Source organism: Phyllostomus hastatus, unplaced genomic scaffold (assembly GCF_019186645.2).
Source record: "Phyllostomus hastatus isolate PE091 unplaced genomic scaffold, TTU_PhHast_1.1 phas_scaffold_11, whole genome shotgun sequence".
Taxonomy (NCBI): domain Eukaryota; kingdom Metazoa; phylum Chordata; class Mammalia; order Chiroptera; family Phyllostomidae; genus Phyllostomus; species Phyllostomus hastatus.
In genome coordinates, this window is record NW_025334005.1 from 1,373,069 (window position 1) to 1,399,530 (window position 26,462).

The 26,462-nt window shown below is 61.3% G+C and overlaps 1 protein-coding gene across 1 annotated transcript; it reads left to right on the top strand.

The window, feature by feature from the left end:
• The first annotated feature begins 1,621 nt into the window (after positions 1-1,621).
• On the top strand, positions 1,622-10,270 carry MRPL21 (mitochondrial ribosomal protein L21). The gene is made up of 8 exons (XM_045854737.1): positions 1,622-1,682; positions 2,985-3,042; positions 4,915-5,000; positions 5,171-5,251; positions 6,082-6,245; positions 8,230-8,282; positions 8,404-8,507; positions 10,206-10,270. The coding sequence occupies exons 1-8, from the start codon at positions 1,622-1,624 to the stop codon at positions 10,268-10,270; spliced, it is 672 nt and encodes a 223-aa protein (XP_045710693.1).
• Positions 10,271-26,462: the final 16,192 nt, after the last annotated feature.

Genomic DNA, 26,462 nt, shown 5'->3' on the forward strand with positions numbered 1-26,462 from the left:
CTCCTTCTCCTTCCCTTCCCTCTCTAAAAATAAACACATAAAATCTTAAAAAAAAAAACCCTTCCCCTAGAGAAGCGACAGGCCGGGGCTGTGACCTCCCGCTACCACCTGCCCAGCCAGGACTTGGTGCTTTATTATAGTGCCCCTTCCTCGTTTACCACCCACAGAGGCACACTGACGTCTGTTCTGATAAAACAGCGTCTGATGGGCTGTAACGTGATTGCCGAGTCGGGCTGGAAGCAATATCCGTCAAACGAGGTGGGCCCTGGGTCAGTAACCGATGGACCTGGGGGACACTGCAGGCCTCGGCCCGTGTGCTGTTCTCTTCACTGCTGTGCGCCGGACGTTTTAAGCCGGGGCGTTTGTACCAGGGCGGTGGGACTTCCCCTAGAATGCTGTGTTCAGTTCCAGGCTCAGACTTTTTGGGAGAAAAACACAAAGTGTAGTGAGTACAGAGAAAGTGACCCAAACGGTGAGCAGACAGGACCTTGCAGATAAGGGAAGGAAACGGGGTGGAAGGGCACAGTCTCCATCCGCAGGTGCGATGGCGGTCTGGAGGGAACCCCGTGGGGGCCAAGGCTGAGCTCAGGCCGTAGGCGAGAGATGCAGGAGAGCGGGTGGGTCTGGCAGCATTCTCACCGAGCTCCTAACAGTGGGTGGCTCCCGAGGGAGGTGCTGAGTTTCCGGTCACAGGGAATCCCAACTGGGGCTGCGCGTGATGACTGAGCAGAGGAGATTTCATTCATTCATTCATTCATTCATCCGTTCATTCATCACTCACTGAGTACCTGTTACACGGCCAACACTGGTCCCGGGCGGGGACACACCAATCATAAAAGTGCACGGGAACCCCTGCTTGTAAGGGGAGGTTCTGAGGAGAGAGGGTGTGCAGAGAGACAGGACGGTTTCTTAATAAGCGAATAATGAGTTAGTGGGTAAGTCCTGTGGAGGAGAATAAAGGATGAGTTGGGGGGGGGGTGTTCAATTTTAAATAGGATGGTCAGGAAAGGCCTGCCCCCCGCCCACTGAGATGGTGTTTGAGTGGAGACCCGGAGAAAGGAGGGGATTAGCCTCTCTGAGAGCACTTTTCAGGGAAGAGCGGTCGGGGCACAGGCTCCTAGGTGCGTGTGTGCCGGAGGCATTCTGGGAAAGGCAAGGAAGCCAGAGGGCAGGGGCCGAGGGAGGAACAAGGGGGAGTGCGTCAGGGAGGTGGGTCGCTCTGCCGCCACCCTGCGGGGCCCTGGGGGGGCTTCTGCTTTGTCTCTGAGTGAAATGGGAAGCTCTTGGAGGGTTTCAGCGGGACAGTGGTGTGCGGTGACCTGTGAGCTTTAACAGGGTCCCTCTCCTGCTGTGCAGGGAAGGGGACCAGAGGACAGCAGGTGTCGGCGACCACCCAGGCAGGAGGTGGCGGTGGCGTGGATGACTTCGGTGGTCAGAGCCTGGATCGCTTGCCCGGAGAGCCAACAGGGCCTGCTCTCGGGTGGGCTGAGGGGTGTGATAGGAGGGTCGGAGATTTGGGGCCGGGCAAGTGGTCGGGCGAAGTTGCCATCAGGTGAGACGGGGAGGAGCAGGCCTGGGGGGAGGTCAGGAGCCCGCCTGACCTCTGAGGTGCTTACCTGACATGCAGGTGGTGTGGCTCGTTGACGGGCTGCAGGTGTGCACTCGGAGTCACCGGCGTGCAGGTGACGTTTAAGTCCATTCCCCTCGATGCGGTCCCCAGCGGATGGGCTACAGGTAAAGGAGGGGCAGGTCTAAGGTCTGAGCCCCAGGTCCCCCACGATGGGAGAGGAGATGAAAAGCCACCGAGGAGACTGAGATGGCGGCGGGGGGGGGGAGGGTGCGGCTGCTGCTGGGGGAGCTGGGAAAGGGCGAGTGTCACGGCACAATTATAGCTCGTTTTTTTTTAAAGATTTTATTTATTTATTTTTAGAGAGGGAAGGGAGGGAGAGAGAGAGAGAGAGAGAGAGAGAGAAACACAGAAACACATCAATGTGCAGTTGCTGGGGGTCATGGCCTGCAACCCAGGCATATGCCCTGACTGGGAATCGAACCTGCGACACTTTGGTTTGCAGCCCATGCTCAATCCACTGAGCTACGCCAGCCAGGGCTATAGCTCGTTTTTTAAAGAAGACAACCCGCCCTCCGCCCTTCGCACCCACGCTCTGCGCCTTCTGTCCCTGAGCCCGTCTGGGCGGACTGGGAGCGCCTCGTCCCTGGCGTGCTAGTGTCCGCTGCTTCGCACAAGTCACCCCCAGACGCCGCAGTGTGCGGTAACTAACACGCGCTGTCTCCCACCTTTTCCGACGGTCAGGGCCACGGCAGCTCCTGGCTGGGTGGCGCTGGCTCCGACCCCGTTAGGTCCCGCAGAGCCGTCCGCTGGGGCTGCTGCCCCCGCAGGCCCCCACCCGGGCCGAGGACCTGCCTCCAAGCTCCGCCGAGGCTGACGGCAGGAGGCCGAGGCTCCTCACCACGCAGGCCTCCGGCCAGTGCTCTCGGCGGGCGGCTTCGGCGGGCACAGCAGCCCCCGCAGCCTGAGATAACGGGCCTCCTGGACAGAGGCCGTGGTCCGTTATCACTTAACCTCTGAGTGCTGCCCCATCACCACTCCAGGCGCACGCCGTGGGTCACAGAAGCCAGCTCCGTGTCAGCGGGGATGGGGGGGATGGGGTGGGCCACTCGGGAGGCTCCCGCACTCAGCACAGAATGGGGTCGGAACCTACAGGGCCCTGGGTGGTCGGGATGGGTCGGGGGAGGGGGAGGTGAGGCGGTTTTAGGCCCCCCAGGTGGTGTGACGAGGAACCCGACGCTCGTGGTGACAACCGGTGACCGTGAGGGACGCTCTGAGCCTTGCGGGCCCCGGCTTTCTGCGGGCAGGTTGCATGCGACGTGGCCAAAACCGCTGGCAGGAACAGTTGCTCGGGGAGGGGTGGCGAGAGCGTTCGCATGTCTCGGCAGTAACCCCCCTGTTCCTCTTGCTCCCTCAGCCTCCCTGCGGGCAGCTCCTCGGAGGTTCCGTTCGCAGAGCACACCACCGCCCCAAGGGTAAGCCCGAAGCGTGGGTCTCGGAGACTCTCCTGCTTTCCTTCGGGGGGCTGTCTTTCTGAAGTCAGGACTCCGGGGGTTCGAGTTCTCAGGAATATTTATATTTTCTCTTAGCCTTCTTAATAGTCTCTTTCTCATAAAAACTATTTTTTAAAAATATTTGACCTTTTTTAAAAGATTATTTATTTATTTCTTAGAGAGGGAAGGGAAGGAGAAAGAGAGAGAGAAACATCAAGGTGCGGTTGCTGGGGGTCATGGCCCGCAACCCAGGCATGTGCCCTGACTGGGAATCGAACCTGCGACACTTGGGTTCGCAGCCCACGCTCAATCCACTGAGCTACGCCAGCCAGGGCTCCTTCTCAGACTCTTGACGTAGATAAACGCAGACTGACCTTCCGGAGTCCGAAGAGCGAGGCGCTCCAGGCCGCACGTGACCCCGCGTCACTGAGGAGGGGCTGCGGCTCCCGCCCCGGGGGGTTCTGGCCGGGAAGTCGAGGGGCTCGCGGTCTCTAGGAGGAAGCGCTGGACCTTCAGTGTCAACACCTTGTGCCCGGGACAGGGACTGTCCTGTGAACGACAGGGGGTGGCTCTGGCAAAGTCACACGGTGGTGGGCGCACACAGACGGGAGCGGGGTGGGGCGGGGCGGGGCCGCCCAGGGGGAGTCCGGGACCAGCAGCCGGGCCAGGCGGCCCCCGAAGCCCTGCCCCCTCCTGCAAAGTGGAGCGGCGCACCCGGCTCCTCCGTGGGGCCCCGTGGGGAACGTTGTACACCGACGAGCGGGGACGGTGCCTGGCGTGCCTCCACCCCTCCCCGCACCAGGGTTTCCTGGCCGGAAGGCCGCTCCCTCCACCGGGCTCCGTCCCGGACGCAGCTGGTCCTGCCAGGCCCCGAGCTCCTGGGGCTCTGGGGCCAGCGTGGCGGAACAGTCCGTTCACGCTCTGGCCGCTGACGCTGACCGGGGTGCGCTCGCTCGTTCCCCGCTTCGTGGGGAGCACGTGCCGAGGGCTGGAGATCCCACGTGCGGGCGGCAAACGGCAGCGGAAACTTGAACTCAGCCCCGAACACCGCGGTCTGGGTGTACACACCTCCCCTCTGTGTGGCCCTGGGGAATCAGAGGCAAAAACAGGTCGGGAATTTAGGGAGACCCCCCTGCTCCTGTGGAGGCCGGGCTCCCCTTCTCCCTCGCCGCCCGCCCTCCACCACCCGGCTCTGGTTTCCGCCCACTGAGCGAGGGGGAGGGGTGAGAAAGGTGCCCACTCGGAGCCCGGCGCCCCGAGGCAGGGAGGGGGGGCCGGAGCGCAGGGCAGAGCAGACCAGGGCAGTCCATGGCACCAGGCCCCCCCCCCCCGCGTCCCCCCTGCTGAGTGCTGCTGGGCGCTCAATGCCCTCTGATCTCCGCCCCACCCCCCCCACCCGCCAGCCCCTGAAGGCAGTGCGTTTGATCCCATTTTCTCAGCTAAAGAAGCCGGGACCTGAGCAGGCAAACTCTTGCCAGGGTCGCGTCCCCGCCAGCCGCGGAGCTGGGTCAGACCCGGGACCACGGGTCTCCCGGGCGGGCCCTCCCGGAGCAGAGCACTCCCAGCTGCTCTTCCGACGGCCGAGTGCTCAGCCCTGGTCCCTGGAGTGCCTGGCCGTGCCGCAAGGACGTGTGGGGGCCTGTCCTCGGAGCTCCACCCACGGGCGTCCCCGCCCGGCCCCCGAGGATGTGGGCGCACAGCTCGTGCTGGCCGCGAGGGCAGCTGGCGCAGAGACGGGGCTGGGTCCTGGGGCAGACCCGTGTCCTCCTCTGCGTTTGCACACAGCCATCTCTGACGATGCCGAACTGCCTGTTCACACGTGTGTGACACGCGTGTGTAAAATGTTTGTTGCAGCTACATCCCCAAAACATCCCTGAGTTCGCCGCCGTGGCCAGAAGTCGTCCTGCCGGACCCCGCCGAGGAGACCAGACACCACGCAGGTGAGCGGCACAGACGCAGGCAGGACCCCTCCCCCACACACACACCTGCAGGAGGCCGCCTGGCCACGGGACCAGGCTCCGCGCCCCTCCGCCCTCCGAGGCCCGGCGCAGCGCGAACGCCCTGGGCCATTCTTGCCTCTTAACGTCACCTTGAGAGCCCCTTCCCTCAGGGACACCCCCGGGCACCTCCCGCGTGCAGCGTAGCAGCGTGTGTGAGGACAGGCGTCTGGGCCGCCGGGCCGCCCGCTGCGGTGGGACGTGGGTTCAGGGGAGGGGGGGTGCTTGTCCCCGAGGGGGGGTGCTTGTCCCCGAGCGGAAGGACGAGATGCGTGGCAGCCCGTGGGCGCCGGCCCCGGCTGTGTGCCGCAGGAACCGTCAGGGGCCGGGGTGACGTCAGCTTGGAGCGTCTCTGCGAGGGGCCCCCCAGTCTTCCCAGGAGGTCTGGAAATCCAGCTGTGAAACGCTGTTTTGGAGACTGGGGGGCGGAGGGCGGGAGAAAGACAAGGTGCGCTGGGCCGGGCTGGGCTGGCCGGTCGGTTGGGGCTGGTCAGACAGCCAACAGTGCAGGACAGCGCACTGAACCGGGAGCCCAGCCCCACCGGGTGTCACCCCAGGTCCCCCCTGTTCCCATGAAAGCCCCCCTCTCCGTCTCAGGGTCCACGCACTTCCCAGTCCCCTGACCGTGTAACAACTACCGGGGGCTGCGTGGGGTGGGGTGCCCACCCGGAGCCGGAGAACGGAGCCGGGCACACCCTGGGCTCCATGGGGGGCCGGTGCGTCCTGTGACGTGGGGGCACCTGACCTGGGAAAGCCCACGTGTCCCTGGTGCTCCTGGGAGTGGCAGGCGGGCCCCGACCCGGATGCCTGCGCCTGTGGTGGGGAGAGCGAGGGTTTGGCCACTGGCCGTTGCCCTGCCCTGTGGCCGCTCCCCCAGGAGCCTCACGTCACTCCACTGCGGGAGAGCAAGGGGGTGCGGTTTTGGGCGGTAAAGGCCCCGGGGCCCTGCAGGGCAGGCAGCAGCCACCATCCCGCCGTGGGTCACGCCCAGCCCCACCCGCCGCCCGGCCCTTCCCCCCCGCAGAGCTCGTGAGGAGGGTCAACGCGCTGATCGCCACCGGCCAGCACGGCCGGCTCTTCGCCGTGGTACACTTGGCCAGCCACCAGTGGAAGGTGACCCCCGAGGACCTGATTTTAATCGACAACGAGTTAGACGTCGAGTGTGGGGAGAGGATCCGGTTGGAGAAGGTGAGAGGGTCGGTTTCGTTGTGCATTTCGGGGACTCGGTCACCGAACGTGGGGTCCCTGGGCCATCCATGCGGAGGCTTCCTCGAGTCTGGGGGCGGGGAGGAGAACCAGGGGACGGGAGAGTGAGTGCCCGAGGGGCTGGAGGGGCTGCCCCCAGGACGCCTGGCTCGGGAGAGGCGCTCCTCTCTGGGGACGCCAGCGGTGTGTCCGCTGACGGTGTCACGTGGCGTTGGCGTGTCCCACAGACGTGCTCCCACCGCAGGCGTGGCAGAGGCCCCGGCCAGGCTGTGGGGACGCATGGCGCTCCGGCTGGGGCACGTCTCGGACCACCGCTGCCGAGGGTCTGCGCCGTGCGGCCCGGCTCCGGGGCCCCGAGCAGGGGAGACCACGCGCCCCGTCTGTGCGTTGAGCTGAGCGTCTCTCCCCGTCTGCTGCGATGCTGTTGGCCGTGTCCGCGGGGTCTCTCTGGCTCTGTGCACACTGCTTCCACTCAGGAAACTGCGTGTGGAACACCAGCTCCCCCCCCCCCGGCCCCGGGTCGGAGCGGCCCCCAGACACCGGAAGTTCGTGGGCTCGGTCCTCCTCCGTCAGGGCGCGCACGGGGGCAGCGGGTCGGTGCTCCTCTCTCTGTCCCTCCCCACCTCTCTCTCTGAAGTCCATGAGCAGGCCGCAGTGAGGATTAAGAATACATATGTGTATAAGCTCTCTGTACACCATCTTTCTGGAGTGTATGTTACTGCTAGTTAACGTAACAAGACACGGGATTTTTTTTTGTTTTCTTTAAAGATTTTATTTATTTCTTTTTAGAGAGAAAGGAAGGGAGGGAAGGAGAAAGAGAGGGAGAGAAACATCCGTGTGTGGTTGCCTCTCACGCAGCCCCTACTGGAGACCAGGCCCACAGCCCAGGCGTGTGCCCCGACTGGGAATCGAACCGGCGACCCTTTGGTTCACAGGCTGGCGCTCAGTCCACTGAGCCACACCAGCAGGGCAGGATTTTCTTCATCCATGAAATCTCCTCCTTCCCTCGTGACCGTCGTTTCTGCGTGATAGCTGTGTGGTCCTCTCACAGCCGCGCTCTGAGCGCCGCTCCTCAGCCCAGACCCGGGCCCCAGCAGCCGGCGGGCTCGCTTCCCCGCAGTGACGCCCAGGGCTCCCCCGTCCTGGCTCCTGGCCCCGAGCGCGCTGGCTTCTGGGCGTCCCCTGGAGCCGGTAAGGCGCGGGGGCACGTCTGAGAGGGTCTCCGAGACGGCGTCATTTGGCCGCGTTTCACGTTGACAGAGCTAGAACGCCCCACCTAGCGCAGACGGACTTCTGTGACGTGGGACTGGCCGAAAGTGACTCGGGAACGTTTCTGGCGATGCACGCGGTCTGCAGACATTGAGGTTTGGTGCGGTTGGACCTCTTCCTTCTTACCGGTGAAACGTGAGACGTCTCCCGGCATCAAAGGAAAACGGCCCTGCACTTGGCGTGCCCCGGCGCCTGCACCTGCGGCCACACTTGGCGGGCGCCATGGTTTCCCTGCTCCGAGACGGCGGCGGTGGCAGCGGGGGGGGGTCCCGCCGTCGCCCGTGCCCTGGGGCCTGGGCCTCGAGGGCCCTCGGCCGGTGTCCAGAGGCTCTGCCGTCCGGCTGTGCGCCTCCCCATGTGTGTGTGTGTGTGTGTGAGACTTCCCCGAGAAGTCTGGCTGCTGCGGTTTTGGTTTCCACTAAGCAGCCACCGTTTCCATAAGCAGGTGACACATGACTTGTCACATGCCAGGTGACCACGTCAGATCCTCCGTGTCCCCCTGCCGCGTCTGACTGACCTGGCGCACCCGCGAGGCCGCACTCACGGCCGGTGCCGCTGGCAGCCCGTTCAAAGGGAGGGGTGACGAGGGAGGTGGCGGCCGGCGGCCACAGCACAGGGTCTGCCGGCGCCCTTCCCGTTTCCAGTGCGTGGGAGCCGCCCTCTGTCCTCACAGACTCCGCCCTGTGTCACTTCCCAGGTGCTGCTGGTGGGCGCCGACACCTTCACGCTGCTGGGGAGGCCGCTGCTGGGGTGAGGCGCTCGCAGCCGGGGGGACGGGGGCTGTGTCCCGGACGGGTGGGGAGGCCGGGCAGAGGGGCGTCCCGAAAACGGGTCGGGAAGGAACGTCGCTGTGTATTTCCCTCCCTTCCAGAAAGGACCTTGTCCGCGTGGAAGCCACAGTCATCGAAAAGACAGAGTCGTGGCCGAAAGTCAACATGAAATTTAAGAAACGGAAGAACTACAGGAAAAAGAAGAGTAAGCGCCCGCCCTGCCCTGGCCGTCGCCCCTGCTGGGCCTGAGGGGAGGGGCCGGGGGGGTCACTCCCAGCCCCCAGTGGAGGTCCTGTCTCTGGGCGCTCACGCAGCAGCCCCCCCATCCCCCCCTGCAGCGGGGCGGGTGTGACATGGCACCGTGGGCGACGCCATCTCAGGGTTGAGCGGAACCGCCCCGGGCTGCGGGCACGCAGGTCTGTGTGCGTGCTCACACTCACACACACACACACACACACACACGTGTGCGCTGGGACGTGCCGGAGGGGAGGAGGGCACGCAGGACCCACGCTGACGGTCGCCCCTGGACGGGGGCGGGGCTGACCGGGAGGAGGAGGGTCGGCCATGAGCTCGTGGTCCAGCATGCGTGGTGGGCTCACTGGGGCTCCGGGCTCTGGGCGGCGGAACCCCGTGTTTGTGCCCCCCCCCCGTTCTCTCGTGGCGCCGGTGTCACACGGACCCTCGTGAGAGACGAGCGAGCCAGCTCTGCGGCAGAGGCCGTGTGGTCCGCGTGCTCTGGGGGAGGCGGGAAGGGACTGAGGTCCGGGATGGGCTGGCCGGGCGGCAGCTGGTTCCTGTCCAGCAGTGGGGGCTCCCACAGGGAGGGGGCACGCCCTTCCGAGGCTGGAGGACGGGAGCCTGGGGATGGGGGCGGAGAGGGAGGCCAGCAGAGGCAGCTGGGTGCTGGGGGAGTGGGGGGGGCCGGGAGTGGCTGGTCGCCGGCTGGCCAGTGGAAAGTCGTGGGCAGGCTGCGCCCGGTGGCGTTTGGGGACAGGCCACAGCAGTGTGGTAGAAGTGCGAGGTTGGAGCAGGCCCCACCCCGGCGAGTGGGCGGGGAGGTAAGCGAGGTCCGGAGATCTGAATTTCCCCTCCCGGCTGCAGACGTGGGCGGCGGGCTCAGCGTGCGGGGCAGTGGGGCGGGTGGGGCCTGGGGAGGAAGCCCGGGCAGCTGTGGGTCCCACCCCCACCGCCCACCTTCTGCCCTCCGTCCTGGAGGTGCCCTAGTGGGCCCGGCCTGCGCTGTCCCCGGTCTCCTTGACCCCTGTCCCCTCTCTGTGCAGCCCCCGTCCGCCGGCACTGCCTCGTCCGCCCCCAGGCAGTGGGGGCGCTGTCCTCCTGGGGCGCCTCTGGACACCGCAGTCCCCAGGAGGCAGGGACCCCGCAGGCCGCAGAAGCCTGACTCTGGAGGTGTCTGTCACTCACGGTCCCTGGTCACAGCGGGAGCTGCTGGCCTGAGCTGCGCGTAGTGGGGGTGCGCCTGGTACACTTGAGGTGGCTGAGCTGAGGCACAGGTCCAGAAGCCTCATGGTCAGCCAGATGGGGCCGTGCATCCCCCCCTCCCCCCACTGCTGCAGTCCAGGGTCTCAAAGTGGGCATGGTGCAGGGGCAGAGGCTGGGGGCTGCAGCGAGGGTGCTCCGGGTCCCCAGGCTTCACAGCCTCTGTGGTTCCAGCAGGGCTCACGGGGCGAGTGGGCTGAGTGGTCAGCACACACCTCTCGCTGCACGTGGCCACAGGGCCGTGGGAGACTCGGGGCGTTGCCCCGGGGCCGCCCAGGGAGGGCTGGTCCAGGGCAGAGCGCCTGGTGGGGAGGGCGGGCGGGCGTCGGGGACAGGGGCTCTCGGCGGCTGATGAACCGGGTCGGAGTTTGGGGTCCTCTATAACCGCGTCCCCTCTCTGTTCCAGTCATTGTGAACCCACAGACCGTCCTCCGGATAAACAGCATCGAGATCGCCCCGAGTCTGTGCTGACCGCCGCGCTGACCTCCACGGACACGGGAAATAAACCCTTTTCCAGGAGTCCGAGTCTCTGTGTCCCGGCGCCGCAGTCCCGTGCGGGTGGGCCCCAGCCTGAGCCTGCTCCTGCCGCGTGGCCCCGGGGTTTGGGGGGTTGGGCTGGCAGCTAACCCAGGAAGAAGGGGTGTGTCCCGAGCCCATGGCAGCCAGGGGAGCGGAGAGGGCCTTGGGGAGCGAGTGCGGAGGAGGAAGAGGCTCTGGACTCCCAGCCCCTGTGTCTGTCTTGGCCGGAGGGGGGGGTGGTTAGGGCTCTGCAGTGACATGGCTCAGCGAACACTTCCTTGGTGAGACTCCTTCAGGAGTCCTTGGGGGACCGTCCCTGGGGTGTGGGGACCAGAAAACAGACTAAGACAGTGCTGACCCAGCCGCCTCTCCCCACCACCCCTGGAGGTCCCAAGTGAGGCTGCCAGGACGCTGGCCCAGCCCCGGGGACTCGGCCTGCCCGGCAGGCAGTGCCCTCCGTGGACGGCAGGGGGCGATAGTCCCGCAGGAGGAGACCGGCAGCCGCACTGTTTCCCAGGCTGCTTGGCTGGGGGCGGGGACAACCCGGGGAGGCGGGGTGCCCTGTGGCGCTGCCCTGGGGCGATTCTACTGGCTTCCCGCGCGCCCTGGCTCGCCCTCTGCCAGCCTGGCACTGTGTCCTGCGCTTGCCCTGGGCGGGTGGTAACGTTTGGACTGGACTCCCCGCCCACATGGTTGGAAATGCACATTCACGTGCTGGAAGTAGAGAGCAGATTCCGAAAAGCCCGCCGGGGTCAGCAGCGCGGCGTCCCGGGGTCTGGCGCCGCAGACCCGCAAGCCGTGCGTGGTCTCAGCCAAGTTCCGAGCTTCCACTTCCCCACCCGCCGCGTGCGGGGGAAGTGCGCCTGTCAGACCTCCCTGCGTTCCCCAGGGGGGCCCGACCCCGCTCTGTGCCTACCCAGCACTGACATGGGAGCCGAGCCGGTGACTGTCTCTCCTTCCAAACACAGCTCCCGGCATCATTCGCAGAGGGGCAGACATGACTCGTGTCCAGGGAAAACGATCAAAGCGCTGACCGCCGCGACGCCGACGGGCCTTGGATTTGAGCCCAGCACTGTACAGTGCTCCATGGCTTGCGTGGGCAGACGCAGAGACGGACAGGTTCCCTGGGCGGGGCGGGGCGGGGCGGGGCCGGCCTCACAGGCGCAGGGCTTCTGTGTGAGGGCCTTGGAAAAGCCAGGAACAGTGAGGGTGGGGCAACGTGAGTGTCACTGAGTTGTCACAAATGGTGAGTTTTAGGGCATGGACACCACACCACAATTTTTAAAGACAGAAGAAATGGCCCTGACGAGTGTGGCTCCCTGCAAAGTGGAAGGTCACTGGTTCGATTCCCGATCAGGGCAGGTGCCTGGGTTGCAGCCGATCCAAGTTTCTCCCTCGTTGGCGTCTCTCCCTTCCCTCTCTCTCCCTTCCCTCTCTCTAAAAACAAGTATTAAAAAAGGAAAAGATCAGGTTGATGGCATCACTTAACTGGGGGAAATAGAGCAGGTCAGTTTCTCAGCAGAGTGTAGATGTCCCCTGCAGGTTCCTGACGCGGCTGTTCTGGGCGGATGTCCCCACCACGCCGCGGGTCACTTTGGGGTTGGCTGGACGCTCTGACCACACCGGCACTCACTGTCCCATCCCAGCTGCCCGCTGGGGCCCCCCAGGCCAGATCCCTCCTTCCCACATTCGTAAGGATGCTTCGCTGTTCAGGGCACCCGCTCGCCTCCCCTCCCACTAACCCAGCCACTGCCCCGGCCAGCACCCACCTCGGTCTCACCCAGCCCCTGAGGCCGCGTGGCAGCCCCAGTCTTCACCCCGGCTTCTCTCCTGGGCTGCAGGGCTGGCCAGGCCAGGAGGGGCCCCGGGCCCGAGGCTGTGTCACCCAGCGCCTCCCAGGCAAGCCCAGCACATGCTGGGCATGGAAGGACAGGGTAGAAGGGGGACACTGGGGCCACGGACAGCCCAGGGATTAGGCACGAGGGTTTCGAGTCTCCACCCAGCATGCCTGGCTGCTGCGGGCACATGCCACCAGCTCCGATGGGGCTGCCCTGGCCTCCCCGTCTCAGGGGGCCCCTCCTCGTCCTTGTGTCTGCTCCCCGTCTTGTTCCTGGTGTCGGGGTGTGTGCTTATTTGGCCTGAGCTTCTCGCCTGCCTCACCCCTGCACTGCCAGCCGCAGCCAGGAGTGTGTGCACCTGCTTTACTCACGAGCGCACCCACAGCCACCGTCACCCCACACCTGGCCCGGCACACATGCAGGCAGCACGCTGAATGAATGAGTGAATGAATGTCTCCACCAGAACCCCACTTCCCACTGGGGGGGGGGTGGCCGCGGGTGCCTGGGCGGGACTGGAGCTGCCGGCTCCACGCAGAGCAGGCCTCTGCGGGCCGGGCGAGGGGGTCAAACAGGAGAAGGTCAAACAGGTAAAGCGCTGTGCTGCTGTGCGGGCAGCTGGCAGCCGGCAGCAGAGCTCACCATGGGGGGGCTGCCGTGACTCCAGCGGGCGGAGCTGGCGGCAGGAGCAGCTGCTGGTGGTTTCCTGGCCAGCATCTGCACCCCACAGAGGCTCCCAGGCCTCCTCCACCACTTCCTGGGGGCGGGGCTCAGCCCCCGGGGCGGCGGGAGGTGAGCAGAGCCCGGGTGCCCTTTGCCCCACTTTCCTGCAGACGACTCAGCGGAGACCGGGCCGCGGCAGCGCGGGGCTGCCCCACAACCTGCAGGAGCCTCTGGGCTTCCTCTCCCGCCTCCACTGAGACGGCCACCAGGACACTCAGACGTCCCCCTGGGGAGCCCTGCCCACCGTGTTCATGTGCAGAACGGAGTCAGAAGACCTTGCCCTACACCCAGGCTCCTAATGAAAAGCCCAGGGCCAGAAGAGGTGCTGTCACGCACCTCTCCAGGAGTGACCTCGGAGGGACAAAGGTCACTTCCTCGAGGTGGAGTTTTGAAGTGCACTTACACTGCACGGGGGCTGTCACGGAGCCAGCACTCGGAGGGGGACACAGTGGGAGAGGGAGCCCCACTGGGCACAGGCCCCAGGCTCCTGGTCCGGGGACGGGGACCCCGGGCCCGGAAAGGCTCCAGTGCAGCCCTGGGCCGGACCGGGGACAGCTGTGACGCTTGCTGAGCAGGAACCGCGAGCAGGGCCAGGCGAGGCCTGTTCCGAGTGCCGACGTGTCTAAACCCCCTCCAGCCCAGGGACACGGCCACGTGGACGAGAGCAGGGGCCTCTGCGGCCAGTGACCTCGCCGGGCAGGTCGTGGTGGGCCGTCCTCGCCGTGGTTGCGGTGGCGGCCACGTGTTCACACACGTAGCTCTATGGCATGCGGACATGTCTTGCCTTCCGGAAAATTCTCTCCTCCCAGGGTGACGGAAGGCACAGAACTGGAAACTCTCGACGTCCTCCCGTCAAACCCATGCCTTGACATTAAAGCCGGTGTGTCATCCGACAAGGAGTGCTCTCCTTGAGAAAACCTCCCAACCCTCTGAAACTTCCCAACTCTCCGAAAAAGCAGTGTGTTCTGTTCAAGGGCCGGCCTGAGGCTGAGTCTATAAGCCCAGCTGTCTCAGGGGGCCGCCCCTGCACACCCCCCCCCACCTGGGGCTGCTGTGGGTGCGCCGGGCTCCCCGTAGGGGAGGGATCCCCGAGGCCTGGGAGTTCTGTCTCCCGGGAGCATCCAGTTCAGACTGAAAGGCCTCCAGAGGCTCAGAGAGCATGCTCCGTGTGGGGGGGAGGGGCGGCTGTTCCGGGAGGCAGGGCCGGAGGTCTGGGCTCATGCCCCCCCCACCCCCAGCCCCGACCTGGGGAAACTGCCTGCCCTCTGCACCTGCGCCCCACACACGGCCCGGCTGTCCCCTCCCCTGTCAGCACGTGTTGACATTCCTGAGTGACAGACACCCAGTGTTACTGAGAGTTCACCGTGCCAGCCCCGGCAGGCAGGGCCACCCCTCTGAGCTCTGGCTCCCTCCTCGGCCCCTTGGGCAGGGTGGCGTTTGCTGCGCGGAGCCTGTCCTCTGCCGGCAGCCTCGGCCCGCAGGAGGGCCCGGTGACGCCGCCCCCGTCTCCTGGGATGGCCCCTCCACACGGGCGTCCCTTCTCCAATTTAAAGTGTGGGTTTTATTACCACTCAGGTGTCGTGAGGCCAACAGATCAGGACACGACCCCCTCTGGCATCACGGTTTGTTGCCACATGGGAGGGGAGGCAAGGGACACAGGGACGCGGGGGCCACCCGGGATCAGCAGGCAGCAAGCAGGGGCCTGGGCTGCGGTTTCCACGGGAAGGAGCTGGGAAGGCAGGGCGAGCAGGTCCAGTTGGGGCCGGTTTGCATCGTTTGGGTGCCCTCTGGGGCAGAAGGGCCGTCCCTGGGTGTCCGGGACCCTGCCTGGGTGCTTCTGGCAAGGGACAGTGTCCCCAGCATGTGACCTGGGAGGCACTGGAGGTTTAGACCCCAGGTGGTTTTGACAGGGGACTCAAGACTTGGAAAATTTTAGCTGAAGGTAAAAAGTTACAAGTCTAGCAAGTAATGCGCACGTTAAGCTTTTGTTTCAGAAACTACAGATAAGGCCCATCCTGGCTCCTGGGGAAAGCAGCCAACCTCCTGGGGCCCTGGCCAGAGATTACCGCCTGGGGACATGTCGGAGGCATCCGGGCCTTTGGTGTGACCCACCCCCGCCTTGGGAACAGCTAACTGCCGAGAACAGGAAGGCTGCAGCTTCACTCACCCAGTCCTCCTTGAATTTCAAAGCCCTCACCGCACCTTGCTTGTCCTCCCCACCCCCTTGTAAAAGAGCTGGCCAGGAAAGAGAAGAGAAGATGGTTTTGTTGGGCCATGAACCCGCCATCTTATCGCCATCTTATCGGATCGCCAGCCATCTGAATAAAGCGCCCATCAAAGATTCAATCGAGCCCTGGCTGGCATAGCTCAGTGGATTGAGCGCGGGCTGCTAACCAAAGCATCGCAGGTTCGATTCCCAGTCAGGGCACATGCCTGGGTTGCAGGCCATGGCCCTCAGCAACCTCACATTGATGTTTCTCTCTCTCTTTCTTTCTCCCTCCCTTCCCTCTCTAAAAATAAATAAATAAAATCTTTAAAAAAATAAAAAGATTCAATCGCTGTCATTGCTTATTGGATTTGGTAGTGACAGGCAGCCCGAACGCCGGTGTCTTTTCTGGTTCCAGTTTGAAAGGCGCCCTCTCAGCAAGCTGCTCACCATCCCCAGAAACCAGCCAACGCTGGCAGGGGCGTCCCCCGAGTCGGCAGGGCCCCCCTGGCCACAGCATCAGAAGACAGAAAATAAGACAGATGGACACAGCCTCGGGCAGCCGGGTGTGCAGGGAAGAAACACCGGATTTGGTGTTCCGAACCTGGACTGTCGCCCCGGCCTCCCAGGGGCTGGTTGGGCCACCAGACGGGACCTGCAGGCGCCTCTACGTCGCCAAGCGCCCAGCAGAGCACACTTCCCCCACACAGACTCCACCGTGTGCAGACAGGAGCCAGCGAGTGGGGGCACCTTGTCCTGGCCTTTCTCCAGGGGGCAGCTCCCCACACCCCCCCCACCCGCAGCACCCCCTGAGGCTCATAGTCTGCTCACCCCACCAGGCAGGGGTGTTGGGGAACTGTGCACACTTGGGCAGAGAGTAGCGAGTAGGAAGTGGAGGAGACGTGGTGTGGGAGGTCACCGTGAGGTCAGTTTCCAGGTGGCGGTCTGGTGGCCCGCAGCAGGTTGGAGAGGGGCACGGCTTCTCTCCTACTGCACGGGATGTCTGGCGCTGCCCACCTGGGCAGACTGGGCAGGCTAGGCAGGCGGGCCCCGCCCCCTCCGTCCCCACCTCTCATCCGGTGCTTGCCGTGCCGGCAGTCCGCATGAGTTACCACATTTGATCCCGAAAACTATGCCGCTGGATGAGTCAGGGCTCTCCGGGGGAGCAGAACCAGGAGCTCCTCGGGGGACGCACAGAAAGGGGCGCCAGGGCCCTCGCTGTTGTGCAGGCCGTCTCGCCATCTGCCACCTGCACGCCGCAGACCCCGGAAGGATGGTTCTGGTCCGAAGCTGGAGGCCTGCGAACGGGGAAAGCCAATGGTACAAACCCCAATCCGAAGTTACAGGGCCAGGAGCACCGATGTCCCAGGCAGGGGCAGGTGCGCGTCCCAGCTCAAGCAGAGAGAAAACTCGCCCTCCCTCCGCCTTCTTTTTGTTCTACTCGGGTGTTGCGGAAAAGAACTTTTCCTCGACCCTCGTGGGTGGTCTAATAATTAAACTGACGTGAGACAGATTAACCAGAAAAAAACATTTAATCACGCATGAGGTTCCCATCAGAACAGCAGACCCACAGGCAGGCGGGCGATTGAAGCTTGTGAGCCAATCTGAGCTGAGGAGAGGGAGAGGGGGCGGGGCCTGAGGAGAGGGGGCGGGGCCTGGACCTCCCCTAGAGCCGGAGGAGCAGAGGTGTGGCGGTAACGTTCCTGGGACCGCCAGGCCCTTTAGAGACAAAGGGACACGGAGAGGAATGCCGCCAAACTGGTCTGGCTAAATTACGCCTCCAGCTTGCTGCACTTGGAAGTCTCCAGCAACGGCTCTCTTCCTGCTACAGATCCTCTTTCGAGATTCTTTTTGGCAGTTGAGGGAGAGAAAAACGTCCTGAGTCTTACGTTTCTTAACACTAATCAGCCCAAGGCAATCCTCAGGCCAAAGGGGCACGTTTTGGGGTGGCCCACACATGTTGGTGAGGTCAAGGGGGGCCTTCTTTACTCAGTCGACTGATTCGAGGGCTCATCTCCTCCGGAAACACCCTCACAGGCACACCCAGAAATAAGGTCTTGCTCTCTCCGCACCCCTCGGCCCAGTCAAGTGGACACCCAGGTTTAACCATGTAGTTCTCGTAACGGTCTACACCGTAAGTGTTAGTACTCCTATCTTACGCATGAAGAAGCGACAGCGTGGATGAACCTCAGGACACCGTGCCTTGTGCCAGGAGCCAGACGCAGGAGGACACCGACTAGACAGTTACATGCACGGGGACCGTCCAGCCCAGGCCAGTCCACCCGGATCCAGAGCCCTGGGTGGGCCAAAAAGTCCGTTCACTCCTTCCATAACATAGAAAACACATTTTCCATTTCCACCAATGGCTTCATTGATTTGGGTATTTTGAGGGTGTCGGCTGTCTCCCACTATCGGCTGCCAGTGGGGAGAGGCCAGGGCTCTGCTAAATGTCTTCCGATGCCCGAGACAGCCCCACGGCAGAGGATGATTTGGCCAAAGTGTCCACAGGACCAAGGTCTTCGCAAACCACCTTTGACGCATTCGATCAGTCACAGCACCTTCTCCTTACACAGCGCAAATCCTTTTTTGTGCCTTCGATGGCATTTTTACCTTTCTTGAAATAATACAGCGGAAGAAATGTGGCATGTTTTCTTCCATCGTCAATATCAAAATGGCTGCACAAAAATGCACCAACTTTCGTAAGCTTCGTTAAATGCACCGCTGACATGACAGCTGTCAGAATACAATCTAACAACATTGTTTGAAATGAAGTTAAAGACAACCAAGCGCCCCTCCAGCTGTGGGAGGGGAAAACATAAAGGGCGTTTTGACCCACCCAACAGATGAGTCCGTGGTTGCTGGAGCCTGGGAGGGTTGGGGGCCGCTGGGGAGTGACCACCAGGCGTTTCGCTCTGGGGCAATGAAAGTTTTCTACCAATGACCGTGGCGACCGCGGCACAGCTCTGCAAGTGGCACAGTTCGACCCTGCTCACGCAGACAGGTGGGTGGTGCCATGTGGGGGCTGCACCCTGATACTGCCGTTTTGAAAAGACACACTTGGAACCAGAAAACTGGACTTCCGGCCAAGACAGAGGCCTAGGCAGACACATTGTGCCTCTTTGCACAACCAAAAGAAGGACAACAAATTTAAAAACAAAAGACAACCAGAACTGCCAGAAAATCAAACTGTGTGGAAGTCTGACAAGCAAGGAGTTAAAGAAGAGACACTCACCCAGCCCGGCGGGAGGGGCGGAGACCAGCATCGGCTGGTGGACCTGGCGGTCCCACAGTGGAATGCAGATAAACCAGGAGGAACAAGTGGGGAGCGAGACAGACCGCACAACCCAGGGCCCCAGCGAGGAAATAAAGCCTCAAACTTCTGAGTGAAAACACCTGTGGGGGTTGTGGCAGCAGGAGAAACTCCCAGCCTCACAGGAGAGTTCGTTGGGGAGACCCACAGGATCCTGGAACGTACACAAGCCCACCCACCTGGGAATCAGCACCAGAAGGGCCCGATTTGTTGTGGGCAGCGGGGGAAGTGACTGAAAACCGGCAGAGAGCAGAGCAAACACCACTGTTCCCTCTCAGACCCCTTCCCCACATACAGCGTCACAACGCAGCGACATGGGTTGCCCCACCCTGGTGACCACCTAAGGCTCCAGCCCTTATTATATAACAGGCACCCTGAGACCAAAAAAGGCCCAAATGAAAGAACAGATGAAAGTTCCAGAAAAAATACAACTAAGCAACAACGAGATAGCCAACCTATCAGATGCAGAGTTCAAAACACTGGTAATCAGGATGCTCACAGAAATGGTTGAATTTGGTCACAAAATAGAGGGAAAAAGTGAAGGCTATGCTAAGTGAAATAAAGGAAAATGCACAGGGAACCAACAGTGATGGGAAGGAACTGGGACTCAAATCAACAGTGTGGACCAGAAGGAAGAAATAAACAGTCAACCAGAACAGAAAGAAGAAACAAGAATTCAAAAAAATGAGGAGAGGCTTAGGAACCTCCAGGACAACTTTAAACATTACAACATCTGAATCATGGGGGTGCCAGAAGGAGAAGATCAAGAGGAAGAAGTTGAAAATTTATTTGAACAAATAATGAAGGAGAACTTGCCCAATCTGGCAAAGGATATAGTCTTGTAGGAAGTCCAGGAAGCTCAGAGAGTCCCAAAGAAATTGGACCCAAGAAGAAACACACCAAGGCACATCATAATTATATTACCCAAGATTAAAGAGGAGAGAATCTTAAAAGCAGCAAGAGAAAAGAAGACAGTTACCTACAAAGGAGTTTCCACAAGACTGTCAGCTGATTTCTCAAAAGAGACCTTGCAGGCAAGAAGGGGCTGGAAAGAAGTATTCCAAGTCATGAAAGGCAAGGACCTACATCCCAGATGACTCTATCCAGCAAAGCTATCATTTAGAATGGAAGGGCAGATCAAGTGCTTTCCAGATAAGGTCAGATTAAAGGAGTTTATCATCACCAAGCCCTTATTGTATGAAATGTTAAAGGGACTTATCTAAGAGAAAGAAGATCAAAAACAGTAAAATGACAAAATATGAACAGTAAAATGACAACAAACACAGTTATTAACAACCGAACCTAAAACAAAACCAAAAGCAAACTAAGCAAACAGCTAGAACAGGAACAGAACCAGAGCAATGGAGATCACATGGAGGGTTATCACCAGGGAGTGGGGGTGGGGGAGGGGGGAAAAGGTACAGGGAATAAGAAGCATAGATGGTAGGTAGAAAATAGACAGGGGGAGGTAAGAACAGTGTAGGAAATGCAGAAGCCAGAGAACTTATATGTACGACCCATGGACGTGAACTAAAAGGGGGGATGCAGGTGGGAGCAGGAGTGAGGGGAATAAAGGGGGGGACATGGGACGAGTGTAATAGCATAATCAATAAAATATATTTAAAAATAAATCAATAAATAACACACTTGGTTAAAAAATATATGTACATATATATGCATATAGGTATGCCTGTGTGTGTATATACATATATCCATATATTTAAAATCCAGCACAAATAACACCCCTTTTTATTACAAAATCATACACACACGTAATTCTGTTACATAACAATATCTCACTCAAGCACACCATATCACATTTTAGGTGAAATGTTCAAATTAAAACTGTACATTTTCATGCCTAGATTATCGCCCGGCCAACCACACTCCAGCAGGGGTTCCTTCCGCCAGACCCCGCCTATTGCGGTTCAGTCAGTGGAAGGACCCACTGCCGGACAGACAGACGGGTTCTCCTGGGCGGTCTAATCATGACACTGACAGGGGCCAGATGGCCCTGTCTGACGTGGTGGCCTCGTCCCCTGCACTGGAGACGGGAACAGAACAAAACGGCCGGCCCTCCCCTGGGAAAGAGGAGACTCCCGCCTCCCCGGGTAGCGGGACATCGACTGTCCTTCCCGTTTTGGACTGGGACGGGAACATCGGCTCTTCCGGGGTGCGGAGCCTCCCGGGTTCACGCTGGAGTTTCGCCGCCAGCGCCCCTGGGTTTCTGTGTGCCGGCTGCGGACTCGGGGGCTCGGCCGCTTCCACACTGCGGGAGCCAGTTCCTCATAACACATTGCATTAGCGTATTACTTTACATTGCATTATATTTAAAGTAACACATAACTCCACTATGCTGATGGCTCTGCTCCTCCGGAGAACCCCGACTAATGCAAAAACAGAGCGTGAGGCCGTGTGGGCATGGACCCTGTGTGCCCACGTGGCCTTGACTGGGGTTCTGAGAATCCGCCCTGCCCTGCAGGATGGACCTGTAGGCAGAAGAACTGACCTTTGCACGGTTACCGATTGCAGTCCCAGCTGCAGGGCGCATGACAGCCAACACCGGTGTCACAAAGGACGTGTACACTTCGGGACAGTAAACGCTGCAACACACTGTAACCTCAAACAACGCAGGAACCATCAGCCTAACCGGCAGTGACAGGAAAGTAGCACCAAGACACAGAAGTACATTTTTAAACAGGCACACGGGGCAGGGGCTGCCTTAAGCTTCCTTTCCCATAAAGAAGGAAATACGCACAATAGTCCTGTGTGCTGGTGCTTTCACGGGGAAGTTCCGGAAGGGCAACCTAGGAAACCGGTACTAGCGGTTACTCTGTGTCAGCTGGGGTGGGGAAGACTCTTCCCTGGGTACTTTGTTTTTTGCTTTTTTTTTTCCCAATGGGCTCCGGGCATGAAACAGCTCGGCCAGCAACACAGGCGTCAGGCAAGGATGAACCACCCAAGGTCGGTGCGCACCAGCTTTGCCCCTGACGGATAAGAGAGCACCGTGACCAATCAGGAGTCGTCTTGTCCGATGCCCTAGATACTTTTTTTGATATTGATTTGATATTTGAACCATATTAACGATTTGAACATAGTCCCTATTCCAAAACAAGATACCCCATCCTCAGCCACCTTCCGGATTTCTGTTCATTGCCCTGTAGAAAGGGGCCCCGGGGGGGCGGCATCTGCTCTGGTCGTTGTTGTACTTCCCCCGCCTGGGAGAGGTCTGGCGCTCGGGGCTGCTGGGGACACACATTGGGGGTGAACGGCTGACTAGAGAAACTAGAGTGAAACTGAAAGCAAGAAAGTGTAACTAGAAAAAACACCGGCATTCGGGCTGCCTGTCACTACCAAACCCAATAAGCAATGACAGCTATTGAATCTTTTGTAGGAGCTTTATTCAGATGGCCAGTGATCCAAGAAGATGGTGGGTTCGTACCCTAACAAAGCCATCTTCCCCTTTCTTTCCTGGCCAGATCTTTTATAAGGTGGTTGGGGGAGGAAAAACAAAGGTCAGCGAGAGCTTTGAAATTTAGCAGCTGCAGCATTTCTGTCCCAGTCAATAAGCTGTCTCCAAGGGGGAGGGGTAGTCACCTGCTTCTTCCCTGGACGGATGTGTCCAGGTGGTAATCTCTAGCCAGCGCCCCAGGAGGTCAGCTGCTTTTTCTCAGGCGCCAGGATGGGCCTTATCTGTAGTTTCTGAAACAAAAGCTTAACATACACATTACTTGCTAGATTTATGGCTATTTACCTTAAGCTAAAACTTTCCAAGTCTTAAGACCCTACCAAAAGGACAGAGAGCCCCTGACACCAGTGCCCGCACCCTCCACCTGGAGTCTCATAAGGCGGTTAAGGAGGTAGGGCTGGGGCAGGTGGTTCCCAATACATACCGCAGGGGACGGAGGGGGCGGGGGGTGGGACAGGTTTCAGAACTATATATGTAACCCGGTCTGTTCTATGTAAAAGACATCCCTAAAATAAAACTATGTGATGTCAAATGTAGAAAAATCTAGAAGAACCTGCAGCAGACTGACTGTTGTTACTTCCAGAGCGGGGGAGTTGGGTGGGGGAGTTGGGTGGGGGGTGGGAGGGAGATGGTGACCCGGGGCTTCTGACTAGTTTCTATTTATTCCTGGGAATGCACTTATTACCTGAGGAAAAGCAATAACGTTCCGTCAAGAAAAAACAGAGTGGAAACGCTTCTCTTCCACACGGCTTCCATTTTGTAGAAACGCACGAAATGGGAGTCTAAAGAAATACAAAGTAGCGCCAAAGATCGAAAGGAAATGCAGCCGAGTGTTAGCAGGTAGTGAGCGCTCAGGCGAGTTTTAAAAGCTTTTTTACAGTTCGGTGTTTCCTCTTTTTCCAAAAGACTACGCTTAATTGCGTAATTTTAGAACTTAAAAAAGAAGGGCCTGAGCCGCCAGCTCCGGAGGCCAACTCCCACCGCAGCCCCTGGGGGCGCTGGCCGCGGCGCAGCGGGGCCGCCGGGGCTGGCCGCCGGGCGGACCGCGGGCACCCGGAGCAGGAAGCCGCGCGGCGGGTCGCGGACGCAGAGACGAGGAAGTGAAGGCTCCGCGCGCGTAGGGGCGCGGGGCAGGCGCGACCCGAGTTCCCCGGCCTCGGCGCTCGGGGCCCGGTGCCTTCCCCCCGCGGGAGCGCACGCGGGCCGCCCCCACCCTCCCCAATGGCCGCCCGGCGTCAGCCTGGGGAGAGATCGTAACGAGGCCGGCGAGAGCTGGTCCCTCCAGCAGTCTGACTCCGCCCCGCGCACGCGCCAGGACGACCTTGACCCGCGGCGACATCCCCGGGCGCGCGCCCTCTCCCGTCTCCTCCCCCCCATCAACTCAGGCTGACCCGGGGCGGGGCGTCTAGCGCGCCTCCGGGTCTTCCTCCTCTCTCACCCCAGCTCCTCCTCGTGCGCAAAAGAGTGGCTTTAAGGGAGCCTGGGACTCAAACTGGGCTGTGGAGGGGCGGGGAGAGGAGCCAGAGCAAGCGGGAAGAACGGAGGAAGCCGGTATGGGGGGCGGGCATCAGGGGGCCATCAAGGGGCCCCCACTCCACCCACCTCTAAGGACCCCCAACGGTAGGACCCGCGGCTGCGCACGGTGCCCAGGACCTTGGCCGCGCCCTGGACATCAGCCCCACCTCTCCGGGCCTGAAGCGGGCACCCAGGCGGGCAGGGGTGGGGCTGCAGCATTGGGATGGTCCACTGAGCTTCCTGCGAGTAAAAATATGAACTCAAGGGAGCAGGGCAATTGGGCGGGTTTTAACTGCAACCGCTCCCTCGGGTCCGCAGCTCCCCGCTCACCTTCCCGCCGCACGGGCCTGTCGCTTCCTCTCCCCGCACCCCACCCCCCAAATCCGCCCTCCCTCCCATCGAAAGCAAGTGACTTAAAGGAAATAATTAGCTTATCTGGCAGCCAATTAGAGCCCAGCCAATCCCCCTATTTTCCTTTCCACAAAAGTTCTGGCCAGTTGGCCGAGTTTGGGTCGTCAGAAATGGCGACTTCGCCTCAACTCTGGATCTGGAGTGGGGCGAGGGAGGCCCCTCAGATCTTAGAAAAGGCGGGTGCCCTGGAACCAGACGCCGTGGGAGGACCCGGAGGAAAGAGGAAGGGGGTATCAAACTATTTGGGGTCATCTGGGAGGCTTCTTGGGGCAGCTGGTGTCTGAACTGGACCTTGAAGGTTAAGTAAGCATTTTCCAGGTGGAAAAGGAGACAGCCACTGGGTCATATTTCAGGGTCAAGATCAGAGTGGGAGCTCCGTGCCCCGTCGCACCCCATCGCACCCCCAGCAGGTGGATGGGCTGGGGAGTGGGAGCTGTGAGGAGGCGGGTGGACGACCACAACGCCGTCAGTCCTGCGGTGGGAGTCACTCCGCCACAGGAGGGAGTGAAGCGCAGGCTGCGACATGGGCGAGCCTCGAACACGGGCTGGGCGAATGAGCCGGACACAGGACCCAGCGTGTCTGCGTCCGCTTATAGTAACTGTCCAGACCAGGGAAACCCACAGAGACAGGCGGCAGATTGGCGGTTGCCAGGGGCTGGGGGCGGGGGGGCGTGGCCGCTGCCAGGGCCCGGGTTTCTTTCAGGGGGAGCATGTTTTGGGAAACTGGGTTGGGATTAGACTGTGGCAGCGGTTACACAACCTTGTGTGTACAGTGAAAACCACTGAACTGTACACTTTTAAAGGCTGGATTTCACAGTATACACGAGTTATGACTCATGTCGCCCAGCAGATGTTTTTAAAAGGGAGAAGGGCTGTGGGCAGAGCTCCATGTGGATCCGGCACCACCTGCTCGTTGCCCCATTTTGCCATGAAGAAAATGTACCTGCTCTGGGCCTCACGGCTGCTCAGGGCTGCCGCCGAGCCAGCACCCAGATGCCCCTGAGCATCTGGAAAGTGTCCTGGTTTACCCCGGTCTGCCTTCCTGGCACCGAGTCCACCGCTAGGCACAAAGACAAAGGCGGGTGGGACGGCATTCTACACAGCGGGAACAGCACGATCGGATGCCCAGAGGCGGGAAGTGGGACGAGGTCCTGAGTGGAAGACGTTCGTGGAACCGGATCAGCGCAGGCTGGGGTGGGCCTTGCAAGGTGGTTTGGAGACGCGGCCGGCTTCGTGGGGGGCGTGCAAGCTGTCCGATTGCACAAAGCCAGCACTTGGAAGGGCCTGTGGCGGGCTTTGCGCTCAGTGGTCACTGTCTCGACATTCTTCATCCCGGAACAAGGGCCTCTGCATTTTCATCTTGCGCTGGGCCGGGCGATGACGTGGCCGCTTCTGCCTGAGGCCGCAGAGCGCAGCAGCCGAGGCGATGAGACGGGAAGGTGAGCTCCAGCACGCCGCGCGGGCCGGCCAGGAGTGCAGGTGCGGGTTAGAGCTCCCTGCGGAGGCCCCACTGCATGAGGATTTGGGGGGATCAGAATGGGACGCCGGGTGGCAGGGTGGGAGCTCTGAGAAGGGCAGGCCTGGCTGGGACAGAGGCACCACCCAGGTGGGGTGGGGGGGGTCGGAGCCACATCTAGGTTGGGGTAGGGGGGCAGGAGGAAGGAGAATGTGGGAGGACAGGTCCCAGGGGAGGGAGGACCTGAGGCAGGGGTGACTCAGAGGTTCTGGAGGGAGGAGAGGGATCTCAGGAGGGGACTTGGGGCAACAGTGAAAAGCAGCAGAGGATGGGGCCTGGGGGAGGTGGCAGGTGCCAGGGGGGGCCGGGGGGACGGGTCAGTGAGCTTCCCGAGGACCTGTGCATGGGCTGGAGGAGGAAATGCCGGGTGAGACCTGGCGGGCAGGGGACCCCCAGGACCCTCATTCTGCAGCCGCTCCCCTGTCAGCTTGCTGCCTGGCACAGAGCAGGCACTCCAGGAATACTTAAAATTCCCGCCCCTGGGAGGAGGGGCCACAGATGTACTCCTGTATTTGCCCCTCCTGAGCCCCTCGGACACGAGGAAGACCTTCCGGGGACAGTGGGGGCAGAAGCCAGGGGGCCCTTGCACCCCAGCGGGTACCTGGGAGCAAGGCGAGCAAACGTCACGCGCCACCCCGAACTCAGAACCCGGGAGTGTCCCCTGCCGGGGTTGCAGAGCAGAGACGGTGTCGCCGTGCCGCAGCAGCCAGGGCTCCCCGCGCCTTGGAGGTGTTTTTCGAGGGAAAGGGGAACGTTTGAATACATCTGAGATCTGCGGACAGCAGTCTCTGCAGGTGGGAAGGCGCCACACTAAACTGTGGGTCTTGGAAGGCAGGTCCCGCGGCCCCGGGGTGGGGGGGGCGGAGGGACAGTCCGGCGGGACCGCAGCTGTGGGCTCTGACGCCATCTCGGGGCGGACAGCGTCGGACTCGAGCTGAGTGGATCGTGGGTGTGGGGACCCCTTTGCGTGTTTCTGAGCAGAAGCGGCAGAAGTGAAGTGTCTTGTGTCAGCTGCAGAGGAGACGGACGCTGGGAGAGGAACGCAGTAGGGCGGAAACACTGGCGGCAGGTTTTTGCCCAACACGGAAAGGCAGACACACTCCGAGTTTTTCCTCCAGGGCAATAAGCCATAACTGTGGGGACTCTTTTCCTCGGATGC

What these genes read in the sequence shown, in the direction of transcription:
- MRPL21 (XM_045854737.1), top strand. Translation starts at nt 1,622, where the DNA reads ATGCAGGTGGTGTGGCTCGTTGACGGGCTGCAGGTGTGCACTCGGAGT. An exon ending in AGCACACCACCGCCCCAAGG is followed by an intron (nt 3,043 to 4,914) that starts GTAAGCCCGAAG and finishes TGTTTGTTGCAG; the next exon opens with CTACATCCCCAAAACATCCC. An exon ending in CCGCCGGGCCGCCCGCTGCG is followed by an intron (nt 5,252 to 6,081) that starts GTGGGACGTGGG and finishes TCCCCCCCGCAG; the next exon opens with AGCTCGTGAGGAGGGTCAAC.